The sequence below is a fragment of the Emys orbicularis genome, chromosome 11, assembly GCF_028017835.1.
Source record: "Emys orbicularis isolate rEmyOrb1 chromosome 11, rEmyOrb1.hap1, whole genome shotgun sequence".
NCBI lineage: Eukaryota > Metazoa > Chordata > Testudines > Emydidae > Emys > Emys orbicularis.
The window spans coordinates 33,857,812-33,885,542 of NC_088693.1; the positions used below are offsets into that span (position 1 = coordinate 33,857,812).

The 27,731-nt window shown below is 43.4% G+C and overlaps 1 protein-coding gene across 1 annotated transcript in view; it reads right to left on the bottom strand.

Annotated features, from left to right (window-relative positions):
- Positions 1–27,731, bottom strand: part of KCNH7 (potassium voltage-gated channel subfamily H member 7) — a 338,032-nt gene that overhangs the window by 60,130 nt on the left and 250,171 nt on the right. Inside the window, exon 7 of the mRNA XM_065413350.1 lies at positions 6,695–7,120. Within this exon, the coding sequence (XP_065269422.1) occupies positions 6,695–7,120 (426 nt within the window). The remainder of the gene's footprint in view (positions 1–6,694; positions 7,121–27,731) is intronic.

Here is a 27,731-nt window from a genome sequence, read left to right on the forward strand (position 1 = left end):
TTTACTTTAATGGACATATTCCAAACACACTACCTAAACCAAATGGTTGTACTGTACCCGATACTTGTAAATATTCTGGTACTGATTAATATCTTTTCATTCTCAAAGGTCTGTACAGAGACCATCTATATCAGGGGTTCTCAAACTTCACTGCACTTGAACCCCTTCTGACAACAAAAATTACTACATGACCCCACGAGGCGGGGACTGAAGCCTGAGCCCACACGAGCCCTGCCCCCCTCAGTGGGGGGCCATGGCCAAGCCAAAGCCCAAGATATTCAGCCCTGGGCAGGGGAGTTTGTAACCTGAGCCCCGCTGCCCAGGGCTGAAGCCCTTGGGCGTCGGCCCCAGGTGGTTGGGCTTGGACTTCAGCTTCGGCCCCAGGCAGTGGGGCTCAGGCTTCAGCTCCGAGCTCCAGCAAGTCTAACACCAGCCCTGGCGACCCCATTAAAATGGGGTTGAGACCCACTTTAGGGCCCCAACCCACAGTCTGAGAACCGCTGATCTATATGTAAAAGAGATGGTGAACCTCCACATACTTCCTGGATGGCTTCTGACATTTGGTTTGCAGTAATTACATTGCTTCCTGATCCAGAAGGCGATACATTTTAAAAATCAAGTTTTAACTTTTATAATGGCTCAAATCCATGCTTAAAACCATGATCATAACATTCAGGTAATAACTCATAGACCATCTCTGTATGGGTCTGCCAACAACAAGGGTTTATGTGAGCTCACCCCCAAATTGTAACGGTTCAGATTGTTAGGAAGGATTATTTGATACCATTCCTGAGAAGCTTGAGAGAGAGAAATGTTTATAAACTTCTGCCTACCATCAATTTAGAAAAAATCCTGCTAATCACATTAGTTCACAGTTAGTTTATCTTCTGGGAGTATGACATTGAGGATATCTTATAAAATCCTTACCCATTAGTTATGGGTTTTCCTCAAGCCCGATTACTGTCTCCTTCCTCACTATTGAGATTAGTTTAGATCCTCAATTTCCAGGGCCCTGATGTTGAACTGATTTATAACATGAGGCTGTTTTGTTGGAGGTCAATTGATGATGGAATGACTAGAAACAGGAAGATCCATTAGTCTGTCTGATTGCAGAGGCATCATTTGGAAGGTATTACTGGTATTCAATTGTTTGGAAGACTGAGTTGGGATTAGCTAATTATCTGCACAAATGGTGTTCATTCTGAGCTAACAGCCATTATAACTCAAACCCTGATGGTTAGATCCCTCATCTTGTTTTGGTGGTTTTATTTTCTTCAAAATATTCATTATTATTATTAATGCATATATTTCTATCATGTCCGCTCTTATTTGTCTCTTTTAAAAACTAAATAACACTTGATGTGTATGCATAGCTCAAACTAATCCTTAACAGTGTATTTATCTACATTGTATTTCCTCTGTCACCATGTTTCCCAGCTTACTAGTGTTATAAGGTCTTTCTGAAGTTCCTCAATTTTTTTTTTAGAATAGACTAGCCTAATTCATTTTGTGTCACCTGCAAATTTTGGCACCTCTTTGTTCACCTCTTTTCCAGATCATGAATAAATATATAAAATAAGAGCAAGCCTACTGAAGATCCTTGAGGAAAACCCCTATTAACCTCTTTCTCTGTTTAAACCATTTTCTAATCCATGATAGAGCTTTGCCGCTCACCCTGTGATTTCTCAGTTTGCTAAATAGCCTCTTCTGAGGACTTTGTTGAAGTTGAAAACCTTTCTGCTGTATGTGTCATCATTGTCCTTCACACCAACATCTTAATAATGAATATTAGTAATTTACAATAGGACATTTATTCTCAAACTGTGGTCCATGGATCATTGCTGTAGGTCCACAGACAGCTGACTGGGCAATCAGTACTGGAGCTCCTCCTAGTTTCAAGTTGATAGACTTAAAGGCAGCTAAAAATACACTAAAGACTTTCCTGAGATTGCTTATTCGTGTAAATGATTTCTGTAGTTCCCACCATAATATTATGTGATCATGAATGGATGGTGAGGTGGTCCTTAGGATTGCAAATGCAAGGGGGGATGATTCATATGAAAAGACATAGTCCATGATATGAAAGTTTGAAAATTTGATTTGCAAATTAAGTGCTAAAGTGGGAAGTGAAAACTATGTATGATATCAGTTTCTGTGATGTTTGGAGCTTGGTTTTAATATACAGTTTAAGGGAGACACGGGAGTCTACCAATTTGAACAGTAGACTGGGGGTCAGGACTCTTCGGTCCTATCCCTAGGGCTGCTATTGGGCATATTTTTTCATCATAACATTTCCCAAGCTGTAAAATGGACATATTACCTAGCATGTGCATTGTGAGACTTACTTAATTCAGAGCTCAGAATAGAAGTATTTGATTCATATGCCTTCATGTTAACCACAAAGTCATCCCTTTTTCTGACATTGTTACCAATTTAAAATGGCCCATTCAATTGTACATAAGAATGGCCATACTGGGTCAGACCAAAGGTCCATCCAGCCCAGTATCCTGTCTACCGACAGTGACCAATGCCAGGTGTCCCAGAGGGAGTGAATCTAACAGGTAATGATCAAGTGATCTCTCCTGCCATCCATCTCCACCCTCTGACAGACAGAGGCTAGGGACACCATTCCTTACCCATCCTGGCTAATAGCCATTAATGGACTTAACCTCCATGAATTTATCTAGTTCTCTTTTAAACCCTGTTATAGTCCTAGCCTTCACAACCTCCTCAGGCAAGGAGTGCCACAGGTTGACTGTGCGCTGTGTGAAGAACTTCCTTTTATTTGTTTTAAACTTGCTGCCCATTTCCTGGGTTCTCGTGCCCCCCCCCATTTCCTAAGATTACTTTTTTTCCTGTTGATACAGGGTTTGAACATGCCTTATACAGTAACACTGGTCAGTATTACTATTATTTGTACAAATAGCAATAGCACAGGATCTTACTTCCTTCTGTAACTTTCAGGATGATGTTTTCCCTCTCTACCCCCGATTCAGCAAAACACTTATGTCCATAACTTTAAGCACGTGAGCACTCCTGTTGAAGCCATTAAAGCACGTGCTTACATCTTTTGCTGAACTGGGGCCTATATGATAAAGAAAAAACTCTGATTATCAGCAGATCCCTCCGTCCTCATCTCTCACTGCATCTGGGACCTGAAGTAGGAAGATGGTAGGTAAATAAGGCGCTTAAAAAAAAAAAAGTATATTTAATTTTTGATCAAGGTATCATGACCAATCATTGTAAATGTGCATGCAAATGATTTATTTGTGTGCGCGCACACTTAGCTATGCAACTGCATGTACATTTTTCTGAAAATCTAGGCCAGATTCTAGCAACAAGATTCAAAATAAACTATCAGAGTAACAGAAGGCAAAAAGATAATGTATGTCATCCCCTAACCTCCCAAAGTTTCACGGATGTCACTCAACAGTCAAAACACACAGAGAAGAGAACAGCGCACAACAGCTATAATAGTATTGTGTTAAAAATCTATTTAAACTGAAAAGGTTTATTTTACATTAGATTCTACAGTTAGCAGAAATATTCAATTATGAGAGAGGGATAAAATGAATAAATTGATTTCTTTATATTAGTTTCCTGTATTGACAAACTAAGGCACAAATAGAGGTATTCAAGTAATGCTGCATGTGGCATTTTGATTATATCCTGCCCTTTCTAGGCACAGTTTGATAGCTAGGTTTGCTAAAGCTGGGTGAGCACACATGATGCTCTCTTTAGAACTGATGTTGGCTAATAAAAAGGATGTCCAGGCACAATTGTTAGCAGGGGCTCTTATCTGAAGAACCCCTAGGTAATGAAAAAAGCTTTTTCAGGGAAAGGCACCCCCATGACAGAAAGTGTCTATGAAATGACAGGCACTTCATTGTAAAGGTTTTACATTCACTCTCTCTCACTGGGCTATTAAAAAGGGATCATACTAGAAATATTATACTCAGGAACATAGGAAACCAAACTACAATAAAAGTGAAGTTTAGACTTTCACCCAGCAGCTTTAGAAAGTAACTCTATATCTAATGCTATAAATGAGAGAGAGAGAGGAGTTTATTGAAAAGATATGCTGAACTGGTCATAAAGTCCATAGACCGGTTGTTCCTCAGACAAAGCTAACTAGATTCTACAGTTAGCAGAAATATTCAATTATGAGAGAGGGATAAAATGAATAAATTGATTTCTTTATATCCACTATAAGCAACAAGCCATTTTTTTGCTGAACTTTGTGCTATTTGGGAATTCAGCTGCCAGAATATTCTTTGCTGCTGTTCTGCAATTTTACGTACCTACCTAGAGTATTTCTAAAGTGCCCATCACTATAGAATCTACCACTCCACACCTTTTCCTGCCATACGTCTGTTGGAGGGGAGAACCATGACACTTAGGGACAAATCTAAAGAGCATTGGGAGTCTTCATTAACCATGGTGGGCTTTGGATCAGGCCACTTAAGAGTGGTTCCTTCCTAGCTTCTCTCCATTCCCTGACTCTATGGACTTTTTCCTCACAATATAGGGGTCAGGTGGATAATTTCCAGAGGGGGAAAGGTGGAGAAGCAGTGATGTAGCCCCTCTTCATAGGCTCACTGCAGCTTCCACCCTAGATTTGTTCTCTTCTTCTCCATACATTGTAGGAACAAATTGGTCCAAGCTAATAGCAGCACCACATGGTAGTGCTATCAGTGGTGCCCCTTTTGCATTCTTTTCCTTGCAGGTGCCAGTTAGGAGATAGTACTTGACTCAGAAGAAATACAGGAGACTGACCATGGGTAAGTGTGACAAATGCAAAAGATAAGAAGATACTGCTATTGCTGTATCTGCCTCTGTGCTTTTTGGTCTTCTTTTGCAGATAAAAGCTCTTTGTTGGTGAGGGGACGGTTCATGTTTTCCTCATCCCTTTAATGCACCATCTCTTTCTTTTTATTGTATTCCTTTCACAAGACTTTCTTTCCACTAATTTTGTTCCCTGCACATATCTTCAGACTCCCCATTTTCCCTTCTATAAGTGTCGGAGCCCATTGAAAGCAATGGGGATCTTTCAATCGACTTCAGTGGGAAACAGAAGGATCCCTATGGACCTGATCTCTCATCCTCCCTCCCAGGTATTTATATGGTCCACATCACCATAGTATCTATCCATCAAAAAGGAGGGAAAATGGAAGGGAAGGAGGGAGGGAAGCCCTTCTCATTACATACAACTGAAAAAGCAGAAGTAAGAGAAACTGTAGGTTACACATTTCCTTCTTTCTGAATTTTTGTAAGACTATAAATTATCACTAGTCTCTGAGGTGCAAATGGCTACTAAACGTGTCATTTGTTTGCTCTAGGCCCTTAAATACTTGTTTGCTTCAGTTTCTAAGAACTGCCCTTCTGAGCATAGCCATCTTATTCTCAGAATTCAGTTCAGTCTGTCAAAGACAACACACTAATTGTGCTCTTTCACAAAGAATTGATTTTTGTTCCTTCTTCTTGTTGCTTTCCTTTAATAAAAAGTCATTTTAGATGGAATGTATGTTTTTGCTCTTTGTATATGTAGACATAACAGTCTCCACATTGCGACACTGATGGTACCTAGTGAAATGAGTAAATTTCATGCTAAGATTATCAATTAAGCGTTATTGTTCACCTTCGTCTCCCTTCACAACACATTATTCACAAAACTTTCAGTTTCCCCTATTTCAAAATGTACAAAATGGTATTGGGGAAAAGTGGATTCATTGTGTCCTTTGTGAAACCCACAGATCATCATATTTTGCTGGGTTTGCTGCTGCTATTTTTTTTTAAACTGCTCTAATTCTACCTACCCTCAAAAAAGAATTTTCTACTTGTCAGTTCAGCTTTCATCACAAAGTACATTATAACTTTAGCCTTTCTTAAATTAAATAAAAACTCTTTGGAAGGAGGCAGAACTGGGTCAGGTATCCACAAAATGTGTGTGCGTTACACATATTGGGACAGTTTTCAAATGTATATATTTGAAAATTGGTGCAAGTCGAGTTTACACTTGCTCTACCTAAACTGTATATAACACATTTAAGTTTTGCATCTGAGCATAGATATTAAACCTAAATACCATAGTACTAAATCTCTTGTGCCAAAGCCCCAGCTGGTATAAATCAGACCAGCTCAAGTGAAGTTAATAGAGCTACGTTAGTTTATACCAGTTGAGGATCTGGCCCAGGTTATTTTAGCAAGGATTTGAACTTCTAAAATGATTTAAAAAACAAACCTAGTAATAGTTTTGGTTTAACCTTGCCAGATTGACAGCCCTGATGAGTGATTCCCTCAACCTATCCACAGAACAGTTTCACTCACACACATGGTTAATGACAGGAAGAGAGAAATGTCTTTAGAACACCAAGATTATTCTGCAATACTGTGTGTATGGTATGTTTATGTTGTTATTTGTAAAGAAGATTGTGTCAAAGAATTTGAGAATGAAAAAATTGATTTGGGTCATCCAGTCTGTTTTTCTGCCAGAGAAGGCTCATCCGCTACCATTTTACTGGTGTTTTGTACAGTTAAATTTTAAGTCCCAAGTGCTGGGGCTTTCACCACTTTCCTTGGGAGATTACTGAACAGCCTAATTGAGCTCACTGTCAGGGAAATGTTATGTGTGGATACAGCAGATTATCAAAGTCAATACTTGGGAAGAAAAGGCTACTTTTTTATTTTAGCTTACCTCATCAGAGCCAGATCCAAAAATCAGCAGGTCAAAAGGTATTGCAGCAACCATGTCAATTAGGAACCAGCCTTTGAAGTAGTGAATTGCTATTTTTGCTGGGTCACTTACCACTTCTTCATTCTGGTTTACATATGTTGTTCTGAAGTTTATTAGAATGTCAATGATAAACATAATATCCACAATTAAGTCTACCACATTCAGTGGGCTGCAAGAATATCCACACACTCGTCTCTTCTGTTCTTCGCTATCATTCAGAAGGAAGGCCGCAGAGTAAGGGGTGAATATGGCAGTATATATCACCAGCAACAAGATGAGCCAGTCCCAGACTGCTTTGAAAGGACTGTAGTGCAATATAGTAAACTTGTTGATGCGAGGTGTCTGGAGTTTATATTCTGGCAGAACATCTGCTCCTAAGGATAGAACCTAGAACAAGAAATATACCATGTAAACAAACAACAAATCAGAGTAAAACAATCTGTACATATTTTAAAAAAATATAGCAAATATAGTGAAACAGTTAAACTGTATTGTGTTATTTAGACCTGGAGGTTAGGCCCTGATTACAGAGTCCTTATGCAGTCAAAATTTCCATCTAATCCCACTCTACTGTCAAGTAATATTTATTACATTTTTGGAAATTAGATCATAAGAACATAAGCCACTGCTTCCTGCAGCTCCCATTGGCAAATGGCGAACCGCAGCCAGTGGAGCTGTGAGCGGCCGTACCTGCAGACGCTCAGGTAAACAAAGCATCTTGCAGCTCACCAGGGGCTTACCCTGAACAAGCCATGAACTAAGTTTGGGAACCCCTGATCTGACCCAGTGTCCTGTCTTCCAACAGTGGCCAATGCCAGGTGCTTCAGAGGGAATGAACAGAACAGGCAATCATCAAGTGATCCATCCCATATTGCCCATTCCCAGCTTCTGGCAAATAGAGGATAGAGACACTTCAGAGCATGATTTTGCATCCATGCCCCTCCTGGCTAATAACCAATGATGGAGCTATCCTCCATGAACTTATCTAGTTCTTTTTTGATCCCCGTTATAGTCTTGGCCTTCACAACATCCTCTGGCAAAGAGTTCCACAGGCTGACTGTGCATTGTGTGAAGAAATACTTTCTTTTGTTTTAATCCTGCTGCCTCTTAATTTCATTTGGTGATCCCTAGTTCTTGCATTATGAGGAGTAAATAACACTTCTTTATTTACTTTCTCTACACTAGTCATGATTTTATAGACTTCTATCAGATCCCTGCTTAGTCATCTCTTTTCCAAGCTAAAAAGTCCCAGTCTTATTAATCTCTCCTCATATGGAAGCTGTTCCGTACCCTAATAATTTTTGTTCCCTTTTCTGTACTTTTTCCAATTTCAATACATCTTTTTTGAGATTGGATGACCACATCTGCACACGGTATTCAAGATGTGGGTGTACCATGGATGTATATAGAGGCAACATGATATTTTCTGTCCTATTATCTATCCCTTTCTTAACTATTCCCAATATTCTGTTTTTTTGACTGATGCTGCATATTGAATGGATGTTTTCAGAGAACTCTGACTACAAGATCTCTTTCTTGAGTGGTAACAGCTAATTTAGACCCCATCATTTATATGTATATTTGGGATTATGTTTTCCAACGTGCGTTACTTTGCATTTATCAACACTAAATTTCATCTGCCATTTTGTTGCCCAGTCACCCAGTTTTGTGAAATCCCTTTGTAACTCTTCACAATCTGCTTTGGACTTAACTATCTGGAATAGTTTTGTATCATCTGCAAATTTTGCCACTTCCCTTTTTTCAGATCATTTATGCATATGTTGAACAGTACAGGTCCCAGTACAGATCCTTGGGAGATAACCTCTTTGCCTCTCTCCATTGTGAGACCTGACCATATATTCCTACCCTTTATTTCCTATCTTTTAAGCAGTCACTGATCCAGGAAAAGACCTTCCTTCTTATCCCATGACAGCTTACTTCACTTAAGAGTCATTGGCGAGGGACCTTGTCAAAGGCTTTCTGAAAATCTAAGTACACTATATTCACTGGATCACCCTTGTACACATTCTTATTGATCCCCTCAAAGAATTCTAGTAGATTTGTGAGGCATGATTTCCCTTTACAAAAGCCATCTGATAATTCTGTTCTTTACTATAGTTTCAACCAATTTGCCTAGTACTGAATCTTTTAAATAGGTACATATTACAAAAATATGTATTAAAAAATGAAAAAAGCTACCTAGAATGAAATCTTAGGGGAAAAAGTAATACTTGTGTGATAATCATTGTGTGCTTTCATTTCTTTTTGATTAGCTATTCAAGATTTGAAATTTTAGCTGGTACAAGATCAAAGCGAGACACCCTTTCCCACTATAATCTTTTTAAAATCCTTATTAGCTCATCTATTTTTGTTTAATTTTCCAGCAGCAAGTGTTTTATAACACTCAGATCCTCTCTTCAGCCACCTAAGCAGCACTAACTGTTCAATAAAGATCTACTGTGAAAATGTTGTGAGAACACTAGGGTTAATAACCACTCTTCTCCTTTGAAAAGTGAAGCAGGGAACGATTAAGTCATCCACAAGATTATATGGTACCTTTAAGCAGCCACTAAACACCATGCTGAGGTGATGGTGGAGGACGTTCATGTATTATTTATTTTTTAGCTGGGAATTGCACTTAACTAATGGGACTAGTTGTATTTTTATGCACTGGAGACATTAGTCAATAGCAAACTGAATCAGACATTGTACAGCATCTGAGGCAGTCTTCATCCTTTCAGACCCCCAGCATGTGACGTGACAAGAATAAATCAGCTGTTTTCCTAGTATTAGAGAACAATGTGTATGTGTGTGTGCGCGGTGGGTGGGGGGGAGGGGGGAAGGTGAGGGGAGGAGAAACTGCTATGCACTTTATAAATAACACAGTCCTCCTGCTAGAGTTTTGAGATAATGAAATAAATGGATTAGACATTGAGAACAATAAAGCTCTCTTCACAATTTTCTGTCAGTTATATGAAAATTCCAACCAATGTGCTGTATTGCTGGAGAAACAATCAAGCTCTATTCTTTTCTCTCCTACGCTAGTGTAAATCAGGAGTAACTCTCCACTGAAGTCAGGGTCTGATTTTCTTTTCACTTACACTGGTTTATTTCTATTGACTTCAGTGGAACTGAAGAGTATGAGAGCAGAATCAGGCACAGTAAAGTAACTGTAGTGTACAAGTGACATGAGATCAGAAACAGATCCAGTGTTTTAACATACAATTTCTTAGACACAGGGCGACTGGATGATTTGTGTGATTAATAGATAATGTAATATAAAACTTTACACTGCTATCTGAACAACAAAATTGATTATTGCCTGAAATTGGTTATCTGATTTTTGTTTGATGGCCATGTGGGTATCTTGTCTTCTCAAGCCAGTCAAAATGGACAGGTGTTCACCCACTACCAGCACCTGTATTGATAGTATCAGTAGACTGTGACTAAGAATTAAGACTAATTTATCTTCTTTCTCCTACATACCATCCCTCTAAAGTGGAGGCACTGCTTTGTCCAGTCTGTATTTATTCTTTGGCTAAATGGATGGACAGCTCCAGCTACTGAAGCCCTCTCAAGAATGAGATCCTTGTGGATTGCTTAAGGTATAAATACCTTTTCCTCCCCCAAGTGCACATGATGGGTCAGAGCCCCCAATTGGACCAGCCACTTTCTGTTGCCCCTTGGCTCTGCTCAGGTATGTGCGTCCCTCCTTATAACCCAAATGCAGTAAGGACCTTTAAAGGAGCCCCATCCTCTTTTCCCTGCTGCCCAAACAAAGATTCACTGCATTCAGTGGCCGTAAGCACATTTTATTTACAGTAAAATACTAACAATGAACTCCACTACATAGCAAAAGATCCTTAATAAATGTCCGGTGACCAAATTATTTTTGACTCTGAGACAATGGATCAGGATGTAAAGAAATACAAATTGATTAGTTGGATATGAAAATACTTTGAAAATGCTGCTTTACACCATGAGTGCCAATCCTGCACCAACTGAGATCAAGGGATATTTTTGCCCAGAACAAGTCTAAAGTGTCTATAGAGTTTCAAAGGTTTCTATGAAGACTCAGCACACCATAATTGGCACTTTCCTAGCTACTTATTCATAGAATCCAAGGTGAGAAGGGACTATTGTAATCATCTAGTCTGATCTCTTGTACAATATAGGCCACAGAACCGCCCCCAAAATAGGAGGACACAAGTCTAATTAATGAAAGCCACAACTTAAATTGAAATGAGATGGCCTTTAAAAATTATTTTATACTTGTCATTATGAAACTTTGAAGAACATATTTCACTTTGTGGGTTGCTGGGGATAACAAGGAAGAAATGACAGACAGAAAAGGTAATAAAATCTACTCAAAATTTCAGCTGACAATTAACCAGCACTATTAGTTGCAAAGTATCGTTTTGATTTGGAAAGATACCTTTTGCTAGACTTTGAGCATCCACAGTAGAAGTATTTTCCCCAGAGTGGAAAGGCCTCCAGCCCCTTGCTTGAGTGGGTGACCTCAGTCTTTAAGGGTGGGGGGTGTTAGAGGCACCTGGACCCTCCCTTTCCACAATGTCCCAGCCAAGGGCTCTGTGACTGTAAGCCCCTGAACAGGAGCAGCCCTCCTGGCAGAGAGTCTAAACCCACTGCCCTAGGCTACTTCTCACCAGTGTCTGGACTAGAGGGGCCATGCCCAAACTGAACAATTTAGTTGGACAGTGTGCTGCCTTTCATAGGGGCATCTGGTCATGGGTTCAGGCTCCTTCAGGCAGGGCACCCCCAAGCTGGTGAGGCCAAACTCTACAACGTTCTTGGGCTTCACCCACTCAGTTACCTCCAGGGCTGGAGGCTCCTAGGTCTCCTCCACAGTCTCCCATGGCTGGGGAGACAGTGCTTCCTCCCAGGTGGCAAGCAAGTTAGTGATCCTTCCCCTCAGTTAGGAAAGCAGCTACTTCCTACCCCTTCACCAGTCAGCCACAAATTGAGCCAGACTCCCTCCTTTTCTCCTCCCTCCAAGCCTGGCCTTGGCTGCAGGAATAACAAGGCGGGGCTAGCTGGGCCCAAAGTCTCTCTTTTACCCCTGCTGAGCTTGCTGGCAGTTTCTCTGCTTCATCACGGCCTAGTTCTGAATTTTGTTCATGTCAGCTTATGCCATTTATTGCTGACGAAAAATAAATCCTCAGCTGGGGTAAACTGCGTAGTTTCATTGACTCAAATGGAGCTATGGAAATTTACATCAGCTGAGAATCTTGTCTCAAGTATTTAGACTTGGTAGGATTAATGATAGACTGTCTACCTACCTCTTTCTGAGGTATCTCCCCCTTATATGTTCAGTCTGGGGTAACAGCAACTGTCAAGATGGAATATATTACAGCAGTGCAGCAAATCTGCAGTTGACATTCCCCAATGAGTGAGCAGTCAGGATCCAATAACATCTCAAGTCATGTAAGTGAGTTTATCCCAGAGGTTAAAGCCCTTCTCTGCCGCCTTTCTGTCTTTTTATAGTTCTGTTTTTAGTCTCTCTGAGATTAACACAGTAGTTCCTCTGCTAGTGAAAAAAAAATGAATATGTTTGAAGGCAATGGAGGACTGGGAGTGATAGCAAGGCCATTGTTAAGCAGTACCAAAGAGGACAGCTACCTAGGGTACCATAACAGAGGGGGTTTCCAAAATAAAATGAAAAAATGGTCCTGTCAGCTTTTACTGTTTAAAACATGATTTAATTACTGGAGGAGGAAGTCCCAGTACTGGGCTCCCCAAAACATGATCTTTCACTTTTTGGGGAATTCTCATGCTTGTCTCCTCATGAAGAGCCTTTCTGTGACTTGGCAGTTCTAGTATTGGGCTTCCCAAGGAGATCCTGCTCCTGGGTGGGGTCTCCTGGTGAAGAGTCAAGGAGACACACTAGGATGTTTTGTAGCGTGCCAGTTGGCTTTATACTGATACTGTGTAGTTGATTTATGCCAGGCAGGTTATGTTCATAGATGCTATACTGCTATGTGAAAGTTGTTCCAGGGAAATACTAAGATTCAGGAAATCTTGTCAAAAACACTGACCAGTTGGATTCTTTTCTATATTTGGTTTCTTTCCCATTTTCATAAAGAAAGGATAACTAGGGCTCAGGTGATCGGTGAGGCGCAGTGGGGCTCAGGCCACCTGGTGTCACCACTTACCTGGTGTGCCGGTTTCAGTTTAGGGAAATATGCTCACCCTAGAATGTGAACACTGACCCATCTCCCCCCAGAAGAGAAGGGCTACTATATAGGTCCATGCTGGTGCAGGAAAAGCCCTCTTTTGCCTGGATCAGGTGGGGCAGCACACACCCACGGAAGTGGTAAAATACTGGATTTTGTCAGCATTGCACTAGTCACTCCTTTCTCAGCAGCGGGGGGCGGGAGGGAAGAGACTGAGAAGGAGTTTTTCCCTCACTGCCAGATTGGCCAAGGTGAAGTGGGTTTTTTTCCACCTTCCTCATAGCAGCTGGGGGGATTTAGTTGGGGGAGAACATGGAACAGGAGTTAGGCAATGATGTTGCAACTCATTATATAAATGTGGGGCGGATGTCCAGTGCAGATACTCTGTAGCAAAGGGATGTGGTGATCAGATAAAATGGATTGGTAAAGGATTTAAAGGAGGTATTCTTTAAAGGAGCAGAAACGAGAGGTGGGGGGGAGGGTTTAGGGCTCCTATGACTGGTACTGCAGGGAACCAAATCCCCTCTCCTTTATAGCCCGCCCAAACCTTATTTGAGGCGGGAATGGTGAGGTCCCAGCAGTGGGTTGGCTGGAGACCAGGATGGGTAAGGAGGAGGACTGACAAAGGCCCCCCCAGATATACACTGAAATGATTATGGAATTACCTGCACTGTACACTTTTATCTAGTGGGTACTCCAAGGCATTTAAGAATTTCTGCCCTGGGCCACGGTGAGTCTAACCCTGGCCCTGCCACACAGGGCTGAAGCCAAAGCTTGAGCAACTTAGCTTTGCAGGGCCCCTGTGGTGTGAGGCTCTGGGCAGTTGCCTTGCTTGCCACCCCTTAATGCTGGCCTTGCCAGGCAACCCCATTAAAATGAACTGGTGACCCACAGTTTGAGAACCGCTGCATTAGGTGCATGATCTCTGAGTACCGTAGGTCTCTCTCCTCACATGAGATAACCTCTCTCAGTTCTCCTGTGTTTTATCTCCATTACAGCTATCAAACTATGTCCAACAAGGACAATTTCTTCCCTTTTTGTATCTATTCATAACATCACTATGAAGCCAGTACCACCTGAGCATCCTTAGGAGATGACTGAATTCAGAAATCACTATCTGAAAATATACTGTATTACACACATGCCACTGAACAAATGACAATTAAGCCAACATTTGCCCCCTGATGACAAGCATTACCAATGTCCTCAGGAACTTCTGATTTAGTTTGTGATTATTATGGGCTTTCAATGACCATATTTCAATTGCCTTGATATCTTCTTTCTTGACATGGATGACTAATAAGGCTACCCCAATTCTGAAATGATAAATAGCTGAATTCCTTTTTGATTTTAATGCTCCAGAAAATGTATTACACTGCCTTTAAATGTCAGCACAAACCCAATTTATTTGTTTTTCAAAGGCTGGCCATTAAAGCACAACTTCCCAGTCAGAAAATACCACTACTGAGGATTTATCTATACCTGTCTGATTTACCCCTTTTTATCTGTTCCACTACATTAGAACTATACAGCAGAATGTTGCGTATTTATATCTAGTGCTCACATTTATGTTCTGCTATTGGAGTGTGTAAAATGCATCTGAGGTATCGTAAGCTAATATTGAAAGAGTATTACTTTTTAATGTTAAGCTTTCTAATTTAATGATTGCAATAACAAATCTGTTGCCACAATAAAGTGTGACCTCTTTGCATATCTGCCTGTATGCTTCCCATTTGGGACTTCAGATACAGGAGGTTAGGTATAAACATTTCTCATTAAAGCATTAAACAATGAGCTCAATATTTCTTTGTGTGCAGGACCAGAAATAGCACAGTGTTCTTCTTTGAATATACCTGCATATTCACCAGATGACGAATGGCACGCTATGGATGGGTGAACCTAAAAGACACAATGCTTATATGAACATGTTTGAATCTCTTTTATTCTAGAGGTCAGACTGCTACAGTATCTCATGAAATAAAGATTTAGTGACTATCCAGCACTCAAATTTTCAGTTACGCTGGGAATACCACAAGAACAGGCTTTTTGGTTATTTTTCAGTAATTTATTTTCTGGCCTTAGCTGAAATTTGGGAGGTAATGAGTTATGTGCTAATGCAAAGAACCAAATATAAATCAGACTTTTATGAACCTAAAAAAAAGTTTAGTATGTACTAACTGTTGGGTCGATTCTTATTTTATCTGATCTTGGGTTAACAGTTATGCATATAATAAACATGCAAACCATTTCATTGATGTTCCATGTTAGCTTTAGTTTGTGTTGCTGAATTTTTAAGCAACATTACAATCCTTGTATTAGACCTGTTTTGGGTTAGAAAGTTCAGAACATGAATTGTCACCTTTTTGATTTATTACAACCCCATCAGTATGATTAATTGCTTAGTGAGTAAGACATAGGGCTGCAGTCTATTACTACTAAGACTGGCTGCCTGATAATAATCACTCCTGTTTATCTTAACTGAAAAGCATCTGATTATTGGCTAGCTAATGCTCTCCAACTCCTAGTTAGAGTTAAACATTTCTAAATGACATATATTTAAGATTTAAAGTTAATTGGACAGGACCATAGGCAGTAGTCAGAACACTGTGCAATGTCAGAGCTGGGTAGATCTTTAACAAAAATTGATATGGTACAGAGAAAAAAAAAGGCCAATTGATAGAGAAATTGCACCATATTTTACCATACAAGTTACAACAAAATCTATGCTAAATTGCTATTTGCAAACCCAGAAAGAATAGACATGGAAGCTGATTTTAACCTGTCATACATTCTGACTCCATTGCCTTCACTCCAGATTTACCCAGTGGAAGTGAAAGTAGCATTTGGTCTAAGGGTATGTCTACACTACGAGAGTAGTTCGATTTTACTTAAATCGAATATGTGGAATCGATATTACAAAGTTGAACGTGTGTGTCCACACTAAGGACAGTAATTCGACTTTGTGAGTCCACACTAACGGGGCAAGCGTCGACATTGGAAGCGGTGCACTGTGGGCAGCTATCCCACAGTTCCCGCAGTCCCCGCTGCCCATTGGAATTCTGGGTCGAGCCGCCAATGCCTTCTGGGGAAAAAAATGTGTCGAGGGTGCTTTTGGGTAACTGTCGTCATCCAACCGTCACTCCCGCCCTCCCTCCCTGAAAGCGCCGGCGGGAAATCAGTTCGCGCACTTTTCTGGCCAGTGACAGCGCGGACGCCACAGCACTGCGAGCATGGAGCCCGCTGCGACCATCGCTGCAGTTATGGCTGTTGTCAACACCTCGCACCTTATCATCCACCTTTCCCAGAGGCAGATGCTGAGAAATCGGGCGAGGAGGCTACGGCAGCGCGGTGAGGACCTGAAGTCTGAGAGTGGCACAGACCTGTCACAAAGCACAGGACCCCGCGCCGAGGACATCATGGTGGCAATGGGTCATGTTGATGTTGTGGAACGGCGATTCTGGGCCCGGGAAACAAGCACGGACTGGTGGGACCGCATAGTGCTGCAGGTCTGGGATGAATCACAGTGGCTGCGAAACTTTCGCATGCGGAAGGGGACTTTCATGGAACTTTGTGAGTTGCTGTCCCCTGCCCTGAAGCGCAATGACACCCGGATGCGAGCAGCCCTGACTGTCCAGAAGCGAGTGGCCATAGCCCTCTGGAAGCTTGCAACGCCGGACAGCTACCGGTCAGTCGCGAACCACTTTGGCGTGGGCAAATCTACTGTGGGGGTTGTTGTCATGCAAGTAGCCAACGCAATCGTTGAGCTACTGCTCTCAAAGGTAGTGACCCTGGGAAACGCGCAGGTCATCATAGATGGCTTCACTGCGATGGGATTCCCAAACTGCGGTGGGGCTATAGATGGAACTCACATCCCTATCCTGGGACCGGACCACCAGGCCAGCCAGTACATTAACAGAAAGGGCTACTTTTCAATGGTGCTGCAAGCACTGGTGGACCATAGGGGACGTTTTACAAACATCAACGTCGGATGGCCGGGCAAGGTTCATGACGCTCGTGTTTTCAGGAACTCTGGTCTGTTTAGACGGCTGCAGGAAGGTATTTACTTCCCGGACCATAAAATAACTCTTGGGGATGTGGAGATGCCTATAGTCATCCTCGGGGACCCAGCCTACCCGCTAATGCCCTGGCTCATGAAGCCCTATACTGGCGCCCTGGACACTGAAAAAGAACTCTTCAACTACCGTCTGAGCAAGTGCAGAATGGTGGTGGAGTGTGCTTTTGGACGTCTCAAGGGGAGATGGAGAACCTTACTGACTCGCTGTGATCTCAGCGAAACCAATATCCCCATTGTTATTGTAGCTTGCTGTGTGCTCCACAATCTGTGTGAGAGCAAAGGGGAGACCTTTATGGCGGGGTGGGAGGTTGAGGCAAATAGCCTGGCTGCTGATTACGCCCAGCCAGACAGCCGGGCGATTAGAAGAGCCCAGCGGGATGCGCTGTGCATCCGGGAGGCTTTGAAAGCTAGGTTCCTGAGTGAGCAGGGTAACCTGTGACTATTAAGTTTGTTTACAGAGAAGCTGAACCTGCCCCCGTTTCTTTACCCAGTAAATGTTCACTATCCTCTACAGTTACATACCCCGTTCACCCCGTTCCCCCCCCTTCCAACACACGTTTAAAAATAAAATCACTTGAATTTTGTTAATGAACACCGTTTTCTTTATTACTGTTTTCTCGGTAAAGTGTTGAACCTGGGATGCAGACTGTGGTGGGGAGCGGGTGTAGTGTAGTGATGCAAAGGATGCTTCTAAACTCCAGGAATGACAGGCTCCGCAGTGGTGGACTGGTTGTTTCAACGGAGCCTGCCACCCCTCCTGTTCGGGACTCTGTGTGTGGGGGCTATGTGACTTTGTGGCAGGGGGAGGACGGTTACAGATCCCCTGCTGCGTGGCTCTGTGATCCAGGATAAGGACCGCTGCATAAGATCTCTAACCGCCCTCCCCCGCCACAAAGTCACATAGCCCGCCCCCCCCCCCCCCAGAACATGAAAACCACCTCCCAGACTGACCAGGGTAACTAGTGACTGCACTGTGTGTGTGCCCTGCTGCTGAACCTGCCCCCGCCTCTGTACCCTGGTAAAGGTGACTGTCCTGTCCAATTACCAACCCCCTTCCCCCCCTTCAGACAGACTCTCCTCTAAAAGAACATGATGGAAACAGTAATTAACAGAAACATATTTTTTATTTGCAACTACACATGAAACTGGGGGATGAAACTGGGACGGGGGCTTGGGTGAGGCGGGAAGGAAAGGACTTATCAAATTTTGGGGAATGAGAGCCTTCTGGTACTTGAGCAGTCTGCAGGGGTGGAGTGAGAGTTTTCACGGACTCTGCCGCCCCTCCTTCTTGGGACTTTGGGTGAGGGGGGTATGGGACTTGGTGGCGGGGGAGGGCGGTTACAGATAGACTGCAGCGGGGCTCTGTCCTCCTGCTTCCGGTCCTGCAGAACATCCACAAGGCGCCGGAGCGTGTCCGTTTGCTCCCTCATTAGTCCAAGCAGCGTTTGAGTCGCCTGCTGGTCTTCCTGCCGCCACCTCTCCTCCCGTTCCATGTGTGATCGGTGGATTTGGGACAAGTTCTCCCTCCACTAGGTCTGCTGGGCTTCCTGGGCTCGGGAGCAGCCCATAAGTTCCGAGAACATGTCCTCCCGTGTCCTCTTCTTCCTACGCCTAATCTGCGCTAGCCTCTGGGAGTGTGATGCCAGGCTAGGTCGGGAGACAGTCGCAGCTGTGGGATGGGAAAAAGGGAGTGAATTCCTCAGAAAGATAAATTTAGTTGTGAACAAAGAACATAGTCTTTCTCTGTGAACAAGACCATGCACAGCACCTATCACATGCGCACTCAGGACAAGGTCGAATTTTCGGCCTTCGCATTCAGTGCCTGGGGTCTTGCAGTGCAGATCAGAGAAGCAGGGCAGGACACCGGAATTTGTGTAGCAGGCCGACATGGTAAGCCGTAGACTTGTGGCTGATTAAAACTTTAATAATAGCACTGGCCTCCTTTCACGTTCAAAGCAATGCCAGTCCCTGCTGCCAGCAATCCGGCAAGCATGAACTCTGCCCCTGTCCCACCCCCTCGCGGCTGTCCCAGGGAAAGATCCCTGTATGCTGCTCCTCTCCCGCCTCCACCGCGTGGCTGTAAACCGCCGGTTACAGTTCTGTAAAGGAACAGGCAAGCAGTCCCAATACTAACATTCCCCTACCTAATTCAAAGCAGGTCACCATGAGCGACATCACTCTGATGAGGATTTCAGAGACGGAGAAAGAAAGGATGCTTTGGGAAAGCCTGCAAAGACTAGGGCCATATGCCGCCATGCTCTGCAAGGCAATGATCCTGGAGTACTTGCTTGTCTCCTGGCGCGGAAACGTTTCGTACCACGGAGGACCCAATAAGGCCGCTCTCCCCAGGAACCTGATGCAAAGGATTTCCAATTACCTCCAGGAGAGCTTCGTGGAGATGTCCCAGGAGGATTTCTGCTCTATCCCCGGACATATAGACCGGATTTTACTGTAGCTGCACTGGCAGGGACTAAACAGTAGAGCGCCTAGGGCAAAACAATCATGCTAAACCGGACATTGTTAGATTTTTTTCAGTAGTTGCACTGCCAAGGACTGAAACGTGAAGCGCCTAGGGCAAAGTAATCATGAAAAACCCATTGTTAATATTGTTAATATTCCTGTTCTGTTAAAAATAAATGTTTACATGCTTAAAACACTTACCGACTGATCCTTCCCCTGATTCTGTGTCCGGGTTAACGCCTGGGGATGGTTGGTAGGGGATCTCTGTAAGGGTGATGAAGAGATCCTGGCTGTCGGGGAAATCAGCGTTGTAAGCGCTGTCGACTGCCTCGTCCTCCTCATCTCCTTCCTCATCTTCCCCGTCCGCTAACATGTCCGAGGAAGCGGCCGTCGACAATATCCCATCCTCAGAGTTCACGGTCAGTGGTGGGGTAGTGGTGGCGGCCGCACCTAGGATGGAATGCAGTGCCTCGTAGAAACGGGATGTCTGGGGCTGGGATCCGGAGCGTCCGTTTGCCTCTTTGGTCTTCTGGTAGCCTTGTCTCAGCTCCTTGATTTTCACGCGGCACTGCGTTTCATCCCGGCTGTATCCTCTCTCTGCCATGGCTTTAGAGATCTTCTCGTAGATCTTTGCATTCCGTCACGGACTCATCGCCCCACACAGCGATCAGATCCAAGACTTCCCGATCAGTCCATGCTGGGGCCCTCTTTCTATTCTGCGATTGCATGGCCATCTCTGCTGGAGAGCTCTGCATCGTTGCCAGTGCTGCTGAGCTCGCCACGATGTCCAAACAGGAAATGAGATTCAAACTGCCCAGACAGGAAAAGGAATTCAAATTTTCCCGGGGCTTTTCCTGTGTGGCTGGTCAGAGCATCCGAGCTCGGACTGCTGTCCAGAGCGTCAGCAGAGTGGTGCACTGTGGGATAGCTCCCGGAGCTATTACAGTCGATTTCCATCCACACCAAGCCTAATTCGACATGGCCATGTCGAATTTAGCGCTACTCCCCTCGTTGGGGAGGAGTACAGAAGTCGAATTTAAGAGACCTCTATGTCGAACTAAATAGCTTCGTGGTGTGGACGGGTGCAGAGTTAATTCGATGTAACGGTGCTAAATTCGACATAAACTCCTAGTGTAGACCAGGCCTCAGATGTATTACTGCTTCAAATACAAATTGTTTGTAATCATTTGTCTGAGCTTTCTGTGGTGATTCACAAGTACTAGGTGGATATTTTATTACCTCCACACCTGCCAATCCTACTCGGCAACTATTTGTTCTGCACTATTCTGTACCCTCATGCTTAAACATACTGTGACTTCAGAACAATGCTACAGCTTTATGGGTTGAGAGGTATATTGGTAAAAGGGGATGTGTGTGGGTAGACGTGAGCAGCAGGTGAGCTTTTATCTGTATGTCTCTATCTCAGGGTAATCTACGTTCTTATTTCAGTGTTTTGGTACAATAGAGAATCTATTTCTATTTCTTCATCCTCCACACTCCAAGCTTTTTTTTTTAAAAATAACGCTTTTATTAAAGTGCATTTAATGTCTGGTATTTGGATTCCTAAATAATAATCTGTTACATCATCCCCCCAAAAATATATGATGAAGCAGAGAGCAAATTTAAAATCTGAGCCCAAGCTTGAAACCCACACCTACCACGCATGTGTATGCAACATGACTCATCTGCTGCATGCATACCGTTACTGCAGATGGGTTAGTGCCTTGAAATTACAGCAGCTGTACTAAACAATTATTGGGCTCTCTGACTGAGAAAATTTCCCATGGGTGACAAAGAACCAGCTGGATATTGCTGGTGTTTGCATAGTAGATGTGTTGGTATCTATGCACATTGAAATCCCCAGAAATGGAATCACTAGATCAGAGAATTCATCCAAAAATATATTGCAGTGGAAAACAGACACAAGCAGGCCTTCTCATCCAAGTATTTTGATCCTCCATTTGAGCAGAGTTACAAAGCTGTTCTGGGCATTATTTTTAAAATGGAACATTTAGATCTTAAGCCTTAGGAGTCTTTTCCTGCCAGCCAGTCTGCAGTTACTTTCATGTTAGTGTGTAATGCATCAACAGAGCAACACCTATAAGCAGATTTGTTGAATGTACTTTAATGAAATTTCAATCTTACCATAGTAATTTGTGGATTATCAGTGAAGGTGATGTTAACTACTGTTCTATTTTTAGCAAGTGCTAATGACAGAAAAAGCATTAAGAGAGACATATCACTCAATTCTTTATGAATTAACCTAAAGGAGCCTTTCAAGCAAATGCTTTAAAAACTTTAGGCTACAAATTGGGAAAGAATTAGCACGTTATTGATTGTTCTATCGACCACAAAACCTCTAAGCTGTTAACAAGCATTTATAAATCAGCCAGCTAGCCATTAAGTACCACATCTGCAACAAGGGCTTCAATTATTATCATTTTTAGTCACTCAAAATGTAGTTACAATAATTAGTTGATGACCTGTCAGTGGAAAGAAGTACTCCCGCACTTGTTGGTATTATCTCCAGGCTAGCTATTTTAAAGTATTTGGCCATTTATGAAAATCCTATATTTATTAAGATCCATTTAAAACTGGTTTGCTGGATGAAAAAGATTCAGATGCGATTAAAACTGAGTATAAAAATGAAATGCAAAAGGAAATATGCAATCTATATGGTAAAGATAGTTAAATCGTTATGGTAATGCTTTGGGCCTACACATGCAGAATACACATTGACAACACTGAAAAAGTTTCATGCATCCAATGAAGGGTGAAAAGACATTTAGGAATCCCTCCTACAATGCGTTTATTTGGTCTTCAGTTTTATGCTAAATAAAAAAATATGGCCTAGATTTTCTAGTATGATCTGTACACTTTGTACTGCTCACACAGCTCACAGTGGAGATTTCCATTAGGAAACAGACAGTGGAGAATTACAGAGGGGGAACTTGCCACTAGCATAAAGTTAATGACTGGCAGTTCCTGTGGCATGAGGAAACCTGTGGGGTAAGGGAACACTACAGGAATGTGGTAGAACTCTGTTGTGCTGATTCTCCGCTGGCATAAGCTACTCTAATGCTGCAGCTGGGCTGGCATTGAATCAGTAAGCATAAGTGTCTCCTTGATGGGCCCACCCCTACTCCTGTGCTCAATGGAGCTCAAACACAGGGGAAAACTCAGCCCTATATTTAGGGACATTTTCCAAGGAGAGGAGAATCTTTTAGGTACTGTAGCTGATCATATGTATGGCTGCAGAGCATTAAAAGCACATAACAGATATGTACAGTGTCCCTAGAACATAGCTCAGTCTAGTAACCTCTAAAAATATACAACTCTTTAGCAGGGATAGGCCCTTTGCTTGTACACTCTTCTTCTGCTAGTGTTTGCTTGGGTTTCTAGCTATAATACAGGCTACTTTTTTTAAAAAAATCTTTGGACTAAATCATCGATCATCATGGCTTCCTGGGCTTACCTGGTGCTGCAGAAGGTGTAACAGAGAGATGTAATAGACCCTACAATACATGTCGGAAATTATTGTCCTATAAAAAGCTTCTCTTTCAGGCTACATCCACAGCCCTAGGAGGGAGTTGTAGTCAGCATGCTCTCTTAGCAAAAAAGAGTCTATTAGACCAAATCAACTGGTCTCTAATGGTTTCTACATTAGCCACAGAAAACAGATTAATACATCTACTGCTCTGTTCCAAAACCTAGGTGCTAATTGAAAGCCTTACGGACTAGGCCAGAGAGAGATGGTTTACTTAAGCTCACCAGGTTATACTCTTCCCTTGCTTACACCCTGGCAACCCCAATGAAAATCATACCCTCTGAACTTCAGCAAGTTGTATGAATATATGAGAGAAGAACTTGTACAATCTTTTTTATTTCAGATAAAGGAATGGGTTACTTCAATATTAAGAGAATGTGATTCCAAAAAGCTTCTTCGCTATTTTCTGCCTATATGTGGGGGGATGGGTCTAGATCAGTGGTTCTCAACAACTGATCCATGGACTGGAGCCAGTCTCTGAAAGCTCCCTGATATCAAAAAAGGCTGAGATACACTGGTCTGGAGGATCTCAAGGACCCTTCCAGTTCTACATTTCTATGATTCTATATGCTCAACTTATTTTGAAAATGGACCATATTCACAGGCTACAGGTGCTTGAATTTCAGAGCAGAAAGGTAGGAAATTCAGACGTGAATAACAATGTTCTATTTCCTTGCCATCAAGGACTCTTTCATTTCTGGAGATCAGTAATCAGAGCAGGTTCTTCTGAACAACACTGCACTTCTTACAATACAAACACATCTAGTAGAAGTCACAAAGAAGTGTAAATTTCTATCAGCTGAAAGGAGTGGAGTTTGCCATAGTTTTTCTTCTCCCTTGAAAAAATGCCAACTTTGATTTTATGTCAAATTGGCAATTCATTGAATAGTCTTATACCTGAAGGTACAGTGTATCTTAGTGAATCTCAGATTCAGCCCTGTATCACACTGAAGATTTATTCAGGTGTCTGAGGCCAGGTCTACACTAACCCCCTAATTCGAACTAAGGTACGCAACTTCAGCTACGTGAATAACGTAGCTGAAGTTCGAAGTACCTTAGTTCGAACTTACCTCGGTCCACACGCGGCAGGCAGGCTCCCCCGTCGACTCTGCGGTACTCCTCTCGTCTAGCTGGAGTACCGCAGTCGACGGCGAGCACTTCCTGGTTCGACTTATCGCGTCCAGACAAGAAGTTCGATCGCTCGCCGCCGAAGTACCGGGTAAGTGTAGACCTACCCTAAGAGAGGTGAACTAGGCTGCACAGACTGATATGTAAGACAATAGCTAATCCAAGGCCCCTTTGATCTTGGAAAGAGGAAGCTCTATCAGTTGTCCCAGGATTACTAGTCTTACACTAAATCTTCATATAAATATTTTATATAAATTGTAGCTAACTTAATTTGCATAAATACTGTACATCACTTAGCTTCTTAGAAAAGTACCTTACCTTTATACTACCCATTCTTAATAAATTAATTTTACATAAATTTGAGGTGCAGGCTCCCGTTCATTAATTAGCTCCCCGAGACAGCTACCTCCTTCCACAAATCACAGTAAATACCCATAACTGTTTGAGTGAATCCCTAAGATTTAATTATACTTTTAAAATAATTGGTAGATTCAGATAATCTGGGATCCCCCCCATTATGCTTTTCATTGACATGCTTGAATAGAATTTTTTTAAAGTTACCTTCCCTTTCTTCCTTAAGAAAAAAAAAATGCTGTCTGGAGCCCCATTCTCCCAATCCCTTAATACTTCTGCTACCCGTAAAAGGCTGGGATTAACCACTTCCTGACAAGTGAGATATACATAGTCAAGAGATAGGTACTGTTTCCTCTGGTTTACTCAGATTGCGGAGATACAAAGGAAAGAAATCAGAAGGCCTTCACTCTATACATTTTGACAACAATGTTGGCTAGTTCTTGCCCTTTCCTACGGCTTCAGACCTTAGACTCAATAAAAAAATAAACAAACAGAAAATAGTCTCGTAGGTTTCCAGGATCAGCCTACCACATTTATTCCTACTCACTAGCTAGACCAAAAGAAAATTTTCTCAGGGGCTAGCCCAGCTTCTCCTTTTATCTGCTTCAGACCAGTTGATGATAATTGGCTCTCAGTTACCATTAGTTCCAAATGCCATCACCTGTTCCATCTCTGGAACTTTTATCTTGTCCATTTGGCATACTCTCAGTTTTTTCTCACCAGCAGTAAGTAGGAACTCAACCCTTTCAGTAAACAATTAAACTTTTGCCCACTGACCTCCCAGTTCATGTATTTGCTAGTACTAAACAGTGAAAACTCTCATTCCTTGCAATAAGTGGTGCTAACCTGATAGATCAGCTAAACAAGTCAGTATCCCTTTATATGGAGAAGGTGGTTCCCCATATTCCCCCATTACAGCACTGCAAAGTTGTAGTGTTTGCACAGTACTAGTGATACTGGCCTGGATCCATAAAGGGATCTAGCTATATAGAATCACTGAAATCCACTAAACCTGAGTTAGGTGCCCAGGCTCCCTATACAATGAATGAGGAGAGGAGAGATAGGTGCTTAAGAATGGGATCTACAAAAGACACTTCTTTGCCTATTCAATAGCAGATGCTGATTAAAGGAGTATGTCCTAAGTGGGGGATAGGCTTTATAACGAACTACCAGCTAATCTGAGAATTGGGCTCCCCAGCTCTAAGCTGAGTCACTGTGGCAGGAAAATGCCAGGTGCACCTGTTCTGAGGATAATTAGGACATCAGTCTCCAGGGCCATCAAACTATTAAAATGAAATGTTGCAATTCTTAATTTTTAAACTGGGATGTTCAATGCAGGTGTTTTTGTTTGGTTGGGGTTTTTTTTTTTTCTGATTTGTTTTGAAATTTGACATAAAACGTAGGTTTCAGAGGAAAAACACACACACACACACCCCAGCCTGGCTGCTGCCCACTGCGGCACAGAGAACGGCATTCCCAGGGCTTGGGTTGTAGTGTGCTCCAGCACCCCCTGGGGATCCCTTATCCTTGCCCCCACTGCACCCCAGGAGGCAGGGATAAGGGATCCCTGGGAGGCTGTGGGGAAGTTTTGGGGCTGGCTCCCCCTCACTGCCATCACAGTGCACGCTGCCCGGGCACCTCTGCACTTGCAGCCCCAGGGTTGGCCAGGGGAGAGGAGGTGGTCCAGAGAACAGAGAGGGGACCAGGCAACTGCCCTGGGTGTTGGGGGTCAACCCTCCACCAGCCATGCTGACCTGAGAGCTCTGCTGCTCCCTCTCCCTACAGGGCAGCTGCTTAGTCCCCACTCTGCATTTGAAGGGGCACCCAGGCAGCGTGCACCAAAATCTGGCTGTGCTCTTGTGACCAGGAAGCAGCAATCTTTGCAAAAAGCTTCTTTTGATCAGTTTCCATTGAAAACCTTGCAGGCTCTCTGATAGTGTGCTTTCAGACTGGTGATCAGCAGACAATGGGTTACTGCAGATCTGAGCTGCTGTCCTTTGCAAACAGAGGTGTGGCTTCCATTTGCAATAGACTGCACCATAGATTGTCAGCATTGAGAGATCTAAAGGAAGTTGCCCCAAGGAACTCCGGGATACATTGGGAAGACTTCTGGGACCTGAGTCAAGCTGGGGACGCGTGCACACAGGAAAGCAATAGGGCTCAGATCCTAAGTCCCACCTTAACTTGCGCTTGGACAGACCCTGCAGGCCCTAGGTTAACACAATTGGTGTGTGGATACAAGGGAGATTAGACTTGAACCCAGACTCAAACCTGATCTTACATTGCTGTGTAGACATACCCAGAGTCATTTTCACACTCACTTTCTCTCTGTCCCAATGAATATTTAAATATTTATCTACAATGAAACTGCTTCAAGAGGAAAGACTAAGGCTAGGTCTACACTACGGGGGGGGGGGGGGGGGGTCGACCTAAGATACGCAACTTCAGCTACGTGAATAGCGTAGCTGAAGTTGCGTATTTTAGGTCGACTTACCTGGCTGTGAGGATGGCGGCGAGTCGACCGCGGCTGCGCCGCCGTCGACTCTGCTTCCGCCTCTTGCCGCAGTGGATTTCTGGAGTTGACGGAAGAGCCATCGGGGATCAATTTTATCGCGTCTTCACTAGACGCGATAAGTCGATCCCCAATAGATCAATTGCTACCCGCCGATTCGGCGGGTAGTGAAGATGTGCCCTAAGAGACCCTCCTGAATATCCCATATCTTAGGGCATGCGTACACTAAAAACTTAAGGTGACCTATATGGGATCAACTTACAGCTATCACAGTAATTATAGTGGTGGTTCATGTCCGCCTTCGGTCAGTGGTGTGCAATATGGGAAGCTGAGAGTCCTGCTCTCAGCTCTTCTCACTTCTCCCTGCTGGGAGCCTGGGTGCTCCACAGGCACCCAGCTCCCTGCTGGCTTCCCCCCAATGTTCCCTGCTCCTCACTGGGAGCCTGGTGCCTCCATTCTCAGCTCCAGGTTTGCCACTGGGAGTGGGGCAGCCGCCTGCAATCTCACCTCCCCATTTCCCACAAGGAGCAGGGCAGCTGCACGGGCTGTCACCTCCCTGCTCTCCACCGGCAGCAGGGCAGCCACATGGAATCTCTCCCAGTGGGGAGCAGGGAGCCGGGAACCTCGGTGCAGCCAGGATCCCAGCGGGGAGCCCAGACAAGGGGCAGCAGCCCAGGTGGGAGGACTTTCTTGTCAATTTCACGGCTCCAGGCTGACAGCCAACAGCT